The sequence below is a fragment of the Mus pahari genome, chromosome 6, assembly GCF_900095145.1.
Source record: "Mus pahari chromosome 6, PAHARI_EIJ_v1.1, whole genome shotgun sequence".
NCBI classification, from domain to species: Eukaryota; Metazoa; Chordata; class Mammalia; order Rodentia; family Muridae; genus Mus; species Mus pahari.
The window spans coordinates 79,352,813-79,366,835 of NC_034595.1; the positions used below are offsets into that span (position 1 = coordinate 79,352,813).

A 14,023-nucleotide genomic window follows, 5' to 3' on the forward strand; every position below is an offset into this window, starting at 1 on the left:
TCTTTCTTTCTTTCTTTCTTTCTTTCTTTCTTTCTTTCTTCCTTCCTTCCTTCCTTCCTTCCTTCCTTCCTTTCTTTCTTTCTTTCTCTTTCTTTCTTTCTTTCCTTTCCTTTCCTTTTCTTTTTTTTTAATTCTTCTCTTAGATATTGGATCCCAACTGCAGTTTCCCATCCCTTCCCTCCCCCATGCCCCCCTCAAAAAAAAGCAGGCCTCTCAGGGACATCAACCAAACACAACATACCATCACATCAAAGCTGGAAAGCCAGCCCAGTAGGGTAAAAGTCCCACAGCTTGGCAAAAAGAGTCATAGGCAGCCCCACTCCCACCGATAGGATCCCCACAAGAGCAGCAAGCGACCCAGCCCTGCTTTGCAGAGGAACTAAGTTTGGCCTCTCCTTCCTGACAGGGCCTGCAGTTGTGCTCTCGGGGACTCTATAGGGACACCTGTTCTGTGCTTGGACCCTCCCCCTTGGCACCCTGATCCGCTTGGATCTGCTGAGTTCGTTCTTCAGTGAGCTCATTTTGTGGCTGATTTTCCCTGGTGTGCCATGTCCCACCCACTCAGGGAAGGCTGTTTTGCTATATGCAAATCTAAGGTGTGATGGTTCCCTGGAATCCTTGCAACTGAGGCCCCAGCCTGTGAAGGTGGCTCTTTGATGCTAATGTCCCTGGTGATATATAGATCTTGCCTAGATCCACATTCCTGACTATCTTAGACAAATATCCAAGAGGAACAACTTAAAAGGAAGAAAGATTTACTTTGGTTCAAAGGCCGATGACTCCATCATTTGGGGACTGAGGCACAGTAGTGGGAGTATGTGGTGGAGAAGCGGGTGGGAGGAACAGGAATGGGCCAGGGCCAAGCTGTACCCTTCAAAGGCACGCCGCCAGTGAACAACTTCCTCCAGTCAAACCCCGCCTCACATCGTGCTGATCTCCTAATAGTCCTTGTCAGATTTGAGTTCCATCCATGGATAAAATCACTGACTAGGTCAGAGTCCTCACAGCCTAACCATGTCTCGATGCCTCACAGACACACCCAGCAGTGCATGGATCCCAAGCTCCTAGGTGTCTCTCAGGCTAACAACTTGAAAATTAATATTAACTGTCATAAGTCTAGCACCCACCCTTAACCTGACACTCAAAGTCAGCTCCATAAACCATTCTTAATATTATACAAAACCAAAAACAAGTTCCTAATTCCATCCAACATGACTTTCCTGCATCCAACCAAATAAATAAATAAATAAATAAATGAGTGATTTCTACCCTAGAGTCTTAAGACCAGACAAAATGTAGAGAAGTTCATTGCCACAATGTAACATGAATCCCCTTCTCAACAGAGGATCTATCTACATGATTGTCTTCTGAGCTCCAATCAAAACTTCCCACTAATTTCAGCCCACAGCATTGGAGGTGACCCAGGCTGCCCCCCCCCCAAACTCCTCTCAATTCCCTCCCAGACCCAGTTCCCTAGGCTTCTGACCCCACTCTAACAACCCCTGGTCTCCAGAGCCATCTCTCTGTTAAGCTTTTGTTGGGCTGATACAAATAAATTTAAGGGATAAAAGATGTAATTTTTTGCTTATCATTCAAAGGTTTCAGCCAGGGGTCAACTGGCCCCCTTTGCTCAGGGCCCAAGGTGAGGCTTGGTGGTGGAGCACAGCCACCCATTTCATGGTGCTCAGGAAGCAGACAGAGGCACACAGGAGGGGTTTGGGGCAAGATACAGACCCCCAAGGAGACGCCCCATGGCCCTCCTCCTCCAGGCAGGCCCCACTCTTATTAAAAGTTCCCAGAAACTTACAAAGTAGCACTACCTGATAGTACCTGATAGTACATCATGATAGTACACTCACGTTCAGGTGGTAAACAGTCACCCACTTGTTAGCTCCCAGATGGTGTGGGCCAGCTGTAAACTGGAGCTATCCACAGCCCACGTCCGGCATTTCTGAACTTGGTTGGGCTTTTTTTTTTTTTTTTTTTTTTTTAGATTGTATGACTGGAATAAGGAACACCTGCTCAAAGACTTGTGACCCTTGTAATTCCCAGGCGAACTTCACAAGGGCAAAATTTCTGCAGGCAGCTTGCAGAATACTGACTTTCAGACAGCTAGGACAAGGGTCTTAAAGGCCACGCCCACAGCGACACACCTACTCCAATAAGACCACACCTACCCCAGCAGGGCCTCACCTTCTAATAGTGCCCCTCCCTAGGCAGAACATACAGAAACCATCACACCTGGTGACCCTAGTTTGTGTCAAGCTGACATTGCAACTAGCCAGCACAGAGCCCCAAAGTCAGGAGCCCTTCTAGGGTATCAAGGGGGCAGGGTCACGAGAGGCTTTTCCTCAGCGCAGTTTTGAGAGAGAGGAAGAGTCGTCTCCCTTAGCAGCCCCTCTCTTCCTGGCCACGGCTCACACACCCCATCAAGACCTCTAAGGAAAACCAGCATATCGGGTACCCCTGGGAATGGGGTCTGCCCTTGCTCTGTTTATCTCTTCCTTGCCCCTTCCCTCCGATGGACACCAGAACCAGAGGTGGGAGGCCATGACGACCCTCCTCAGTCATGCCCTTGCCTCTTAGTCAGGTGTGGTGAGCCATCTCTATAGACTTACCTCAGATGGGCTGCATTGGGCCAGAGACTCCATGCTCCCCCTGTGCCCTGGGGCCTCCAGGACAGGAACTTCAACTTCCCTCACAGTGCTCAGACAGCTCTGTTTCTCCCAGGGATGGTTGAATCACAGCCATACCTTATTAGCCGGGCTTGAATAATGCATGCTTCCCTGCTAATGCTCTCTGCTTGATAATGCGCCCATGTTAGTGTTCATTGGAAATTTTCCCGCTGGATACACACAGAGAGCAATGCACATTTATAAAGGAGGCTCCAGAGAGAGGAGGGAGGATGGGGCTCTGTGGTAGTGACTGGACTTCATCATGCATCCCACGTAGACAGTCACTCATCGGGGGAACACATTCCTCGGTTGGCTTTCTTATTTAGCTAGAAGCGGGGGCACTGGGAAGCTCTCCTGGACACCCGATGCTGTGGACTTTGATTTGGGGAGTGGTGTGTTTCCTCCCATCCTAAGTGAGTAACTGAACCTTCAGCATCTGAACCAGGACAGGGAGAGGCTAAGGATGGTGGGTAGGCCCCTTGGAATCATTCAAGGGGCCGGTCACAGAAAGCCAGTGCCTAACCCCAGTCTCCTGACCCTCTTTTATTTTCCATCAAGTATAACATACTAGCTACCAGGAAAGGAGGTTGGAAGTTTAAGGACCCAGTGACTGTTTCCTGGGATCCTAGATACGCTTTTAGGCACCGAGAATACAGCAACCAACCAGAGGGCTCTTCGTGGTCGAGCTTACACCACGGCAGTCTGAGATGATAAATGAGCCAGGTATGGTGGTACATACCTTTAACCCCAGACTGGGGAGGCAGAAGGCAGGTCTCTGAATCTGAGGCCAGGCTGGTCTTCACAATCAGTTCCAGGCCAGCTAGAGCTACATTGTAAGAGCCTGCCTCAAAAGAAATTTAGTTAGTTAAATAATTAAAGAAAAAAAAAACCCTACAAATGAGATAGTATGGTAGAACACTCAGGAGATGAACTCAGGAGGGGCAGAAGAGCTGAAATAGGAGGTGCCATTGTAACGGAGTATTAGAGGAAGGCTCATTGAGGGAAAGAGGTTTGCCCAACTGTTTCCAGGAAAAAGGGAGCAAATCACAGGCATGTGGTGGGAAGCATTCAGAAGTGGCTCCTGGGGTCTACACTGGGGAGGATGTACTGAGGAACTGTGTGTGGCTCAAGAGTGAGGAGCCAGCGAGGATAGCACCCAGGGTCTGGGGCACAGCAAGTGCCTGGGCACAGCTGTTACCACTCCTGGGCATCAGTCTGCAGGGCTGAGTCAACTGACACAGCACACAGGGATCTAAGATTGTACAGATGGACCAAGGTTTACTACCAGAGATGCAACAAGGTCTTGGTCACCAGGAACAGGGGAACAGGGGAAGCTAGGCCAAAGGAGACAGATGGGGAGAAGGATGGACCATTGTAATCTGGAGCTCCGCCTTCTGCATTTCGCTCAGCAAAGACTGGAGGAGCTGTCCAATGGGTAGAGTCAAGAGTATCATTTTATCCACTAGGCAACCACCCAAGTTCCATATCTCAGTGGCCTCCAGGACTCGGCTACTCCTGCCCCCCAAGTCAGCTGGTAGTGGCTGGGTCCTGCCGGACCTATAGGCTCAACTCTATAACCACATTTTCCCGTGATAATGAAGATGTAACAGACAAGCCTAATCTGGCAGGTGCTTTTCAAGGCTTTGGATTCAAGGCCTCCAAATTTCCAGTGTCCAAACCCAAGGTTAAGTAAAGGGTGGGAGAGAAACATACCTCACTTCTGCAATGACTACAAAAACCATACCACAGGACAAAGATATAAATAGCCCAGTGGTAGATTGCTTGCTTGGTATGTCTGAGGACTGGGTTTAGTTCCCAGTGCCACACAATATTCATATCACAAGCAGTATGCCATGGGAAATAGGGACAAATGGAGCTTGACCCAGGTTACCACTCCCTGTCAGGACTGGCTCAGAAATTGTGTGGGGGAAGAATCTATAGATTTGAGGCACACTGAGGGTGTACTATGCATTCCTTAGCTTTCCATTGCTATAACAAATACCCAAGGCAAATCCAGTTAAAAAGAAGAAAGGGTTATTTAAGACCATGATTTCAAGAGGTATCAGTCTATAGGCTGAGCCTGTGGCAGCACAATCCATGATGGGGGGAGCCCTGGGCGGAGAGCCACCTGCTTCATGGCAGCAGGACAAGTCTGAAGTCCAAGGAATCTTTATAAGGACACATGTTTAGTGGCGTTTCCATAAGTCCCACTTACAGAAACTTCTAGTACCTACTGATAGTGCCACAGGCTGATAGGTCAACTCTTAGTACATAGTTTGGGGAAGAGCATTCCAGATCCAAACTTAACAAGCTGCAGATGCTCACAAAAGATGCCCCAAGGAGAAGACAGAAATTATTTCATACCCACAAACCTCAGCAGTAGTGGAACTTCATTCCCGTGAGAGGCCTGGGCAAGTCCTGAGTCCTTCAGATACCACAAGGCTCAAGAGCCCCTTTCCTGCCACCCTCAGAGACCTGTTCCTTCTTGGCAGAAACCCTGCTACCCCTTGCCCTGTTACTATATAGGAAGCCTCCCTCCGTGGATGCCCCAAGCCAAGAGACAGGATAAATCTGACTTGTGTCCAACCTGTGACTCATGGACCTTCGCAGCCCAGCATAGCCATGAATACAGCCCCAAACATACTTAAAATGAGATTGATTTATTTGTGTTCGGCAGTATTTTTGTTGTTGTTGTTGTTGTTGTTGTTGCTGCTGCTGCTGCTGCTGCTGCTGCTGGATCCTGTGGTGGTTCTCAAGCTTGAACTGTTACGTCACAACTGTCAAAAGTGTGGGCACGCCTCATTCTACAGAAACCCCATCCAGGTCACAGACTACCCCTCTAACCATCTTTCCTTCTCTATCCTCTCCAGTCAAGAAGCAGATTGAGCTGAAGTCTCGCGGCGTGAAGCTGATGCCCAGCAAGGACAACAACCAGAAGACGTCTGTGTGTAAGTGTCGGCTGGCCCGCCCACGCGTGCCAGTGCATAGGGCTCACGCTTGGGTTTGAACTTCTGGCGTTGTGACCAACTGTGACCCCAGAGAAGTCGGCTTCTGCTAGATGACTTCCCTGACCCCTCCCTCCCTCCATCTGTGTGTGGATCCACTGAGCCTGCAGCTAAGAAGCTGCCCCGGATGCTCTCCGCCTTCTCCCTCCATCATCTCCTTCCTCCCTCCTCCTCACTCCCCATTCGGTCTGCAGTCCAGGGAGTCATTTCTGCACATTTCTTTCTTTCTTTTTCCTTTTGAACCACTTTCACCTGCTAAGACAGTCCTTTTTTCTGGCACCTCTTCAGGCTGGGATCTGGAGGTGGGTGTGGGAGGGTGTGGCTCCCAAGGTCAGATTGTGCAGAGGAGAAAGGGTCATGTCTAACAAACCTTCTGAGGGTGCTGGACCTGGCTGGGCAGAGCAAATTGAGGACTTGCATCATGGCTCTTACGGGTGGTGAGGAAATCCTGGCAGCGACCTGCGTGGGTAGATTGCGTCTTTGGGGACTTGTTCCTGCTACCCTTGTTTGGAAGATGAAACAAGATCTGGTGCTTTGGAATGGTCTAGAGTACCACATCCAGAGAGACACCTGCTGAGCCTGTGTTGAAGGGATTTAGAGTGTAAGCCTTGGGAGTGGGGTGTGGACACTCCATCACTAGTCTGAAGCCAGGTACAGGGAGGCTACTCTGGTCTCCAGGAGACTGAGTTTCCTTCCTGTCACTCTGTCTAGTTACCCTTTCTCTCCTTCATCTTCCTCTTCCTCCCCTGACCTGTCCTCCTCTTCTCCTGTCCTGCCTCACCTCCCTGTGCTTTTTATTTTTCTCCAATTGCCAGAAGTATACTTGGTAAAGAAAGATGGAGGAAAGCCACCAGGTTTCCAAGGTCTGTGCTGGTGTCTGTAACCAGAAGAAGACTAGGGGCAGAGGCCATTGGAGGCCTGACTAGAATAAACCAGAGTGTGGGGGCTTGCCCTAATCTCCTGCTATCTCAGGTCAGAAAGTACTAGCGGCTGTTAAGTTCATCAATAGACCAGATTCTATGGTGGTCCCTGCTCCGGGAGGTTTGATGGCAGAAGGAAGCCAGGGGACTCTGCTGTTGTGCTTGATTAAGGATATCAGGGACAAAGATGGGACCCTAGAAGAGCTCTGGGCCAGCCCCAGGCCCTGCAGAGAATGGTCTACCTTTCCCTGAGCCCAAGTGCTCTTGACATAGCCATGGAGACAAAATGAATAAGAGAAACCATGGCCTTGCTTTACAATTCACCACAGAGCCATTAAAAAAAAAGCTTAAAGAAGTGTCCAACATTGTGTGGGGGTCGGGGGAGGAACCCACATGTTTATCCTACCCTAGAAACTAAAGACTTTGTTTTAACATCTATAAAATGGGGATACAGAGCCCTAGCCTGCCTGCCTTCCCAAGATGCTATGGATCTAAGACCGGGCTCTGCAGGGCCTTCCTTACTGTGGGAGGCCCACAAAGTAGCTGAAAAGTACATGTGGTCTGAGGGTGCATTTATCTGAGAGAGTCCATTAGACCTCCATAAGTCACTTAGACCTTCCCCAGGTGCCCACAACAGCCCCCAAAGAAGTTCCTAAGGAAGTAATAGAAACGATCTTTAAGCATATATATGTATATGTGGTATTTCTTTAACAAGGTTTTAATCTCCATTGCAAAACTTCCTAAATGAGGTGTGAATTTGACCCAAGTTTCCCTGAGACGGTGGCTGATATCTGCATGAATTCATCATTTATATTCTGCTTAGACCTTCTGTGGACAGCTGTCTTGAACTCAGGGAAGGGGTGGGCCCTACTGATTTCCTCCAGCAGACGATCTGTGGGAACCAGCCCCCTGGCCATGGCTCCCAGCTCTGCACCTAGCCTCATTTCCCTTGTCTTGGGTAGAAGGCATTGTCACAGATTTTCCTCCTGGTGGGGTCAGACTGGGTTGGGTCAGGTTTACCCTTCGTTCTTGACCGCCGCCCTCTCCCAGTAGCCAACATCAAGTCATTACCAGTGTCTAGTCTAGACTGACAGTGCAGGTAGCAAGTTCTGCTTCTGCGATTCAAGTAGTGATCTGATTCTGGACCTAAGTTTGCTTGTTTGCTGGAGAGCTGGGTAGATCTTCAAAGGATTACCATCATTGCCAGGGAAAGGGTGCTGGCTGGATGTGAGCTGTCTCCGTGCGTTTGTAACTTCGGGGGCTGGCTGATGGCCGGGAGGCAGGGTGGTGGGTGGGCTTTGCCATCCTTAGCTTTGGTTCAGCCTCACCTACTGTCTGGAAAACTGTCCATACCGAATGAGAGGGCAAAAGGAAGTGGGAACTGCAGAGTCTTCTCAAGATGCTGCCAAGAGGTGGGTGTTTCTGTTCGTAGGGACCTTGGGATGGGTGTGGTCCATGCACAAGTTGAATGGGCAGGACCTGAGGACAATGGGCACTTAGCTTAGATTCTGCTGCAGTATGGTCCACAGGCTGGATGACTAAGCCGTCGGGGACAGCTCTTGGGATTAGGGATCATCTCACCCTTCTGGTTACCACCTTTACTCCCTGAGTCCCTGCTGTCCTGGAGCCCCAGTTACCCTCTCCTTCCCTATCCTTGCAAAATACCATGGCTCCCCGAAAACTCACTCTACTTCAGAGACTTCAGTCTTGCTGCCCTAACCTGCAGGTTTCGAGGTGTGTGTGTGTGGGGGGGGAATCACAGTTCTGTTGATGATGTATAGGCTCGATAAGCAAGGGAACAGGATAAAGACTAAGGAGATGGCGTGTCTCAACCTGGCAGTGTGGAGCCACCCAGGAGGCCTTGCAGGCATTAGCACACAACCAATAGTTCGACCCATGTCTGGCCTAAGCCTGGAGCCTGTCTAAGTAGCCAGATTCCCTTGTCAGCCATCCCCTGGGCTACTTAGAGATGTAAGCAGGGGCTGTTCTAGGCCTCTACTTGTGGCAATGAGCACTGCCTGACCTTGCATCAGCTACCAATGTCCTCACAGACCCAGGGTTAGGACGCCCCTGCTCTCTCGCTCTCTCTCTCTCTCTCTCTCTCTCTCTCTCTCTCTCTCTCTCTCTCTCTCTCTCTCTTCCTCCCTTATCCTTCCACGTTCTCTTTTCCTTACCCATTCATTCCACACGTCACACGCCTCACCAGACTCTTGTTGTCCTTGACCTGAATGAGCACAGAGCATCTTTCAATAAGGACCCTTCTGCCACCGAGGACTCTTTGTTTTGTTTGGGGTCTGTGTTCGCTTTTTGTTTGTTTGTTTTCTTGCCGTGTAGCCCTGGCTGACCTAGAACTTGCTGTGTAGCGCAGGCTGGCCTCGAACTCATGGAGATACACGTTCCTCTACTGCTCAAGTGCTGGGACAGGCACCACACACTCAGCTACACAGAACTCTCCAACATCCGCCCCCCTTTCCTGTGTATTTGGGATAAGACTCATACCCCTCTAAGGTCATACATCTGAGGCCTTACGTTCTGCCTTCTCATCTCCCTCTCTATATACTCTAGCTGCACCTGATGCCCCTTTCCCCTTCTGTCTCTCTGTCTCCACCTCATTCTTCTTGTCTTGTCTTCTGCCTCTGCCACTGTCCCCATGTGCCTAAGCCTCACCCCTTTATATGATTCATGTTAAGTGCTGCCTCCTCTGGGAAAATTTTCACACTTCTCCTAGTACTACATGACTGGTCCCCCATCTGCGCATCCTTTCATCACCCCCACCACTTCCGGTTCTGACGTCCCTTCAATGCTTCATGGCTTCCCTCAATGAGAAACTTCCTGAAGACAGTGGTCATCCCCTTGTACAAAAGAGAGGGGCTCAGAGACCTGTGTGCCCGCTGTGGAGAATGAGTGAGTTGTGTGTAAGGTGCGCAATGGAGTACCTCTCTCGCACCGTAGGGTGCTGAGTGGAAGAGAGGGGACACGAGCAAGCTCAGAGACTGTAGACAGCCTGGATCCTTCAGGATTGCCGTTGGAGTCATGGGATTGGTGGGTCCTGGAATGAAAGTTCTCAGTTATCCTCCACCCTGGGAATGCAGAGGTGTGACATTAGACCAGCCTGACCAATGAGAACCATCAAAGGCAGTGAACATGTGGGGGCCTAGAGGTTGCCCAATGTCAGCACTGTGTGTACCCGCCGCCCCAACTGAGCTCTGTTCCAGCTCAGGCAGCCAAAAGGTTTTGGCTTTTTAAAAAAGGTGTGAGAGTGTCATCCCACCTGCTGGAAATACCCCAGACAGTATCTGGCTGGTGCTCTTGGCTGGTGTAACATTGGGATGGGTGGAGGAGAATATTCCGGTACTTGCTTACTGTGGTCTGATGGGAGTCTGGTGGGAAGAGGGTTCTCAGGAGAAATGTCCATATCTGAGCATAAGCCCCTGCTTTGAACTTGAAGCTACAACTTTCTCATCTCTCTCTCACATTCTTTACCGTTTCTGATCATGCGTTCACATTTTATTTAACTTCCTTTGAGTCATCTCTCCATCTGGGGCTGAGGTGGGGGGGGGGCGGAGTCATTTCATCTAGAATCTCCATCCCTGGATCTGAAGTGCAGGATGGGGAGGTGACCAGAGCCTTTGGATAGTCCACTTGTGGCCACTGGTGTGGGATGAGGGAACAGGATGGAACAGGATGGTTGTTGAGCAAGAGGGGCTGTCTCAGAGCCCATATGATCCCAAAGAATTTCACTTGGATTTTTCTTGCAAAGGAATTTATCAAAAGTAGCCTCCTACCTTGCAGTCGGGAAAGCCCTGTCCAGTAGAGCCCCGATATCCTCCACAACTCCGGGGGAGCAGGGCCTCATCCTGTCTCCTCCTCCCACCCTGCGACACTGCTCAGCCTGGTGCCTTCCTGAGATGATCTATCTATGTGTGTGCTGTTTTTTTTTGCCTTGTAGTAACTCAGGTTGGTGTGTCCCAAGGACATAATATGTGTCCAGACCCTGGCATACCTGAAAGGGGGAAAAGACTAGGCTCAGACTTCAGGTAAGAAACTACTTGGGGACTTTCTGGCTGCAAATGGTATGGGGTGGGGTGACCAGGGCTGGGGGGGGGGGGAGGAAACAAGGCCTAGATTTCCTGAAGGTGGGGCGGGGAGGGTAAGAGGGGCACAGAGTGACGTTTCCTGGGAACAAGCTGTCGTCTCTCCTAATCCGATCCTTGGAAGGATTCCCCTGCCTTATGGGGTATGACCTGGTACAACTAAAACATGCCTATGTTAAATGGCCACAAAAATGTGTGTAGCCAGCCAGAGTTTAAAGGGCTGTCACTCTTTGACATGGTACAGGAATGATGACAGGTCTATTGTCTTCTGGCGTACCTCAGAGCCCCTCAGGTAGTAAATTTTTGCAGTTTTGTACTACCAAGGCATCTTCCCATATCCGTCCATTTTCACCCTGGTTTATGGGTACCATCCGCCCACCCTCGGGCCTAATTGATACCTATCTCCCAGCAGTGATCTCGGCTCACAAAGCCTCCTTTTAACTCAATCCTAAAACCATCAAATGTTCCCAAACAACTAAGATGAAGGGCAGCTGCAGCCTCCAACAGATTTTAAGTGCTGAAGAGAAGACGCCAGATGAAAGGCCAGAAAGAATGTTCCCCAGGAGGCTTGTGGCAGGAGCCAGGGTGTACTCCTCAGGGCAGGGCTTAGTGGGCACTGAGAATGAACTCACAACACACCTTGTCTCCCAGGTTAGGATCCAGCGTCCAGTTCACCTGCAACGAGGGCTATGACCTGCAAGGGTCCAAGAGAATCACCTGCATGAAAGTGAGCGACATGTTTGCAGCATGGAGTGACCACAGGCCAGTCTGCCGAGGTGAGGGCACACGGGGAAGGGAGTTCCCTCAGACATCCTCACTGGGCATGAAGACCTGGGCCATCCCCCAGGCTGGCTCCTCGTGCTCTCTACTGCTCCCTAAACCTCAGGTCTCACAGCTTTGACCAATCACCAGGTTTACCTGGCATCTTCTGTTTATCAAGGCCTCTGCTAGAAGCAGGCATAGAGGGGTGGAGAGGTAGACACAACCCCTGCCCTGCATGGACTTCATAGTCTGATGGGATATGCATAGAGGGGTCGGGAGGCAGACACAACCCCTGCCCTGCCTGGACTTCAAAGTCTGATGGGAGATTCATAGGAGGCAGGTTGGTGACACATTGCACAAAACGATCAGAACCACACAGAAATAGGAAAGCAAGCCACCTTGTACACCCTTGTCTTAGATCCATCCATTATAACAGACACACATCCCAGCCTTCTGCCCCCAACACTCCCCTTGCTTTGCCCACACTCTGCAATAAACAGACCTGTGGTTTCTGAAGCAGTGCTTTTAGCTATATGATGACATGGGAGTGAGGCATCAAAAGCCTGCGCGGTGAGCTTCTCTGACAGTTTCTCTTCCCTGGCCATCCTGTCCCCAAGGGCCCGACAGCGCATAATCTCACCTATCACATAAACCAAAGAAGAATGCCTGCCAACAGCCATAAATTATCCAAATATTGGAAGTGGGCGAGTGACCATCAGTGGGGTGGGACAAGATGCAGCTCTTAGCCTCAGGAAGCTGAGGACCCCTCTAGGTGAGAAGGTGTATATTGCCCACTAAAGTGGTTCTAGCCTGGATCCTTATGACCAAAGGTCATACTTGGCTCTGTAAGCACCTCTGCATTCGAGCAGAGCAGGAACAGGCTGTGGAAGAGAACTAAATCATGACTATACAGAAGAATGTGCAGTCGGAGCTAAAACTCAGGCTGTCTTGTAACTGTGTTGATGAGGGATCTAGAAGGGAGTCATGAAAAGATCTTCCAGTTGGGCCTTCTGTTCTTTCCTATTGGTCAGCTTTAAGGTGGCCGTGACGTACTGCATATGCTGGGCTCTGTGCGTTTCTGCCACGTCATTCCAAACACCTACCTAGCAAGATACATATTCATATAAAAGCATCCTCTGTATAAGGGAAGATGTGGAGAGATCACCTATTTTCCTCTGGATCCACCTTCTTCCCCTGCAGGAATCAGGAAGCTGATCAGACGACATATGCCAAGCACATGATGACTTAGCAGGTGCTAGAAGCAAGATGGACATCCTGTAGTGGGCAGGGACTCTTATTTTGATCATCGGTTAGAACAGGGCCTAGTACACAGTAGTGCTTTATGGCAAGTATCGAATGATTCCGTGGACTAGATGAATAACTGAAGGGCACATGAGTCCAGGTGCATAACCCCAAGCCAGAGAAAGGCACGGGGCATCTAGCCTGCAGACCACGAGACCTTTGGCCAATGTGTCCTTTCAGAAGCCAGAGCAGCAAGACCTAGGGAAGGTAGTAAAGGCCACACTTCCATTGAAGGCAGGTTGTTCTTATTCCTGGTGGTTTACTCACAAGAGAAAGCCCAGGATGAGGAATTCTATGAGCATTCTAGAAGGTGGTTTTAGTCAAATAATCTAACTCATGTATTTTCTCCAGATATATTGTGGGCCCCACCTTATCTGTCTCCAGTAAACCTGATACTGGACTAACCTCTCTGCAACCTTTCCCTAAGCACTGGGCTGCTTCCCCCTGTTACCCCACTGCACCCTGTGCCACTGTGAAAGCGGGTAGCGGGGCAGGTGGGGTGTGGCCCTTCTAATCCAGCCATTGCCACTCTGTCACTGTGTGTCCTTGGGCCATTATCTCCACCTCTCTGAATCCCTTTTCCTCCCTGCTCAGTTGAAGACTTGATACCCAACTACCCCCCAGCATCAACAGGTGAGTGCAGTGAACTTGATAGTGCTCATTTAGAAGTGGCTCGGGGATGCCCGCAAGGCTCACGTGCGCATCTGTGTTACCTACCCTGCTCCACAGCTGGCCCTTAGCTGGAGCTGCAGAGCATACCTCATCCTATAGTAGCTGTAGGTTCCCCCAGAAGCCACTCTCCTGTCCACTGCAGTCCCTCAGCTGGCTGATTCGGCCTGGAGCTCTTCATTAGCCTTCGCCACAGGACCCTTGTAAGTGAAGAACAGCCCTTCTCTGCCTGTTGACCGAGATGGAAGCAAGGCGCATTACTGAAGGGGTGGGGTCTCAGCACAGTGTGACCTCTGCCTCCTGCCTTCGTTTTCCTCATGGTTCCTCTGGTGCAGGCTGTGGAGAGGGAGACAGTGGAAGACCAAGGCTTAGATTCAGATGATCATTCGCCAGCTTTCCTGAAGGGCAGAGCAGAACTCCATCTTAGATGCAGTGATCTATTCTGGTAGTCTTTGAGACATTCCACCCCCCCCCCCGATCTTTTGTTTTAAACTAAGTGGAATTTCTACACCAATTGTGATCTCTCTCTCTCTCTCTCTCTCTCTCTCTCTCTCTCTCTCTCTCTCTCTCTCTCTCCCTCCCTCCCTCCCTCCCTC

General features: G+C 50.2%; 1 protein-coding gene across 4 annotated transcripts in view; it reads left to right on the plus strand.

The window, feature by feature from the left end:
• Csmd2 (CUB and Sushi multiple domains 2) overlaps positions 1–14,023 on the plus strand; it is a 553,245-nt gene that overhangs the window by 287,998 nt on the left and 251,224 nt on the right. For 3 of the 4 annotated variants that reach the window (XM_029539695.1, XM_021199594.2, XM_029539697.1), the window contains exons 7-9: positions 5,546–5,623; positions 10,550–10,637; positions 11,346–11,470. In XM_029539695.1, the coding sequence (XP_029395555.1) occupies positions 5,546–5,623; positions 10,550–10,637; positions 11,346–11,470 (291 nt within the window). The remainder of the gene's footprint in view (positions 1–5,545; positions 5,624–10,549; positions 10,638–11,345; positions 11,471–14,023) is intronic. The other variant, XM_029539696.1, reaches the window with a different exon arrangement.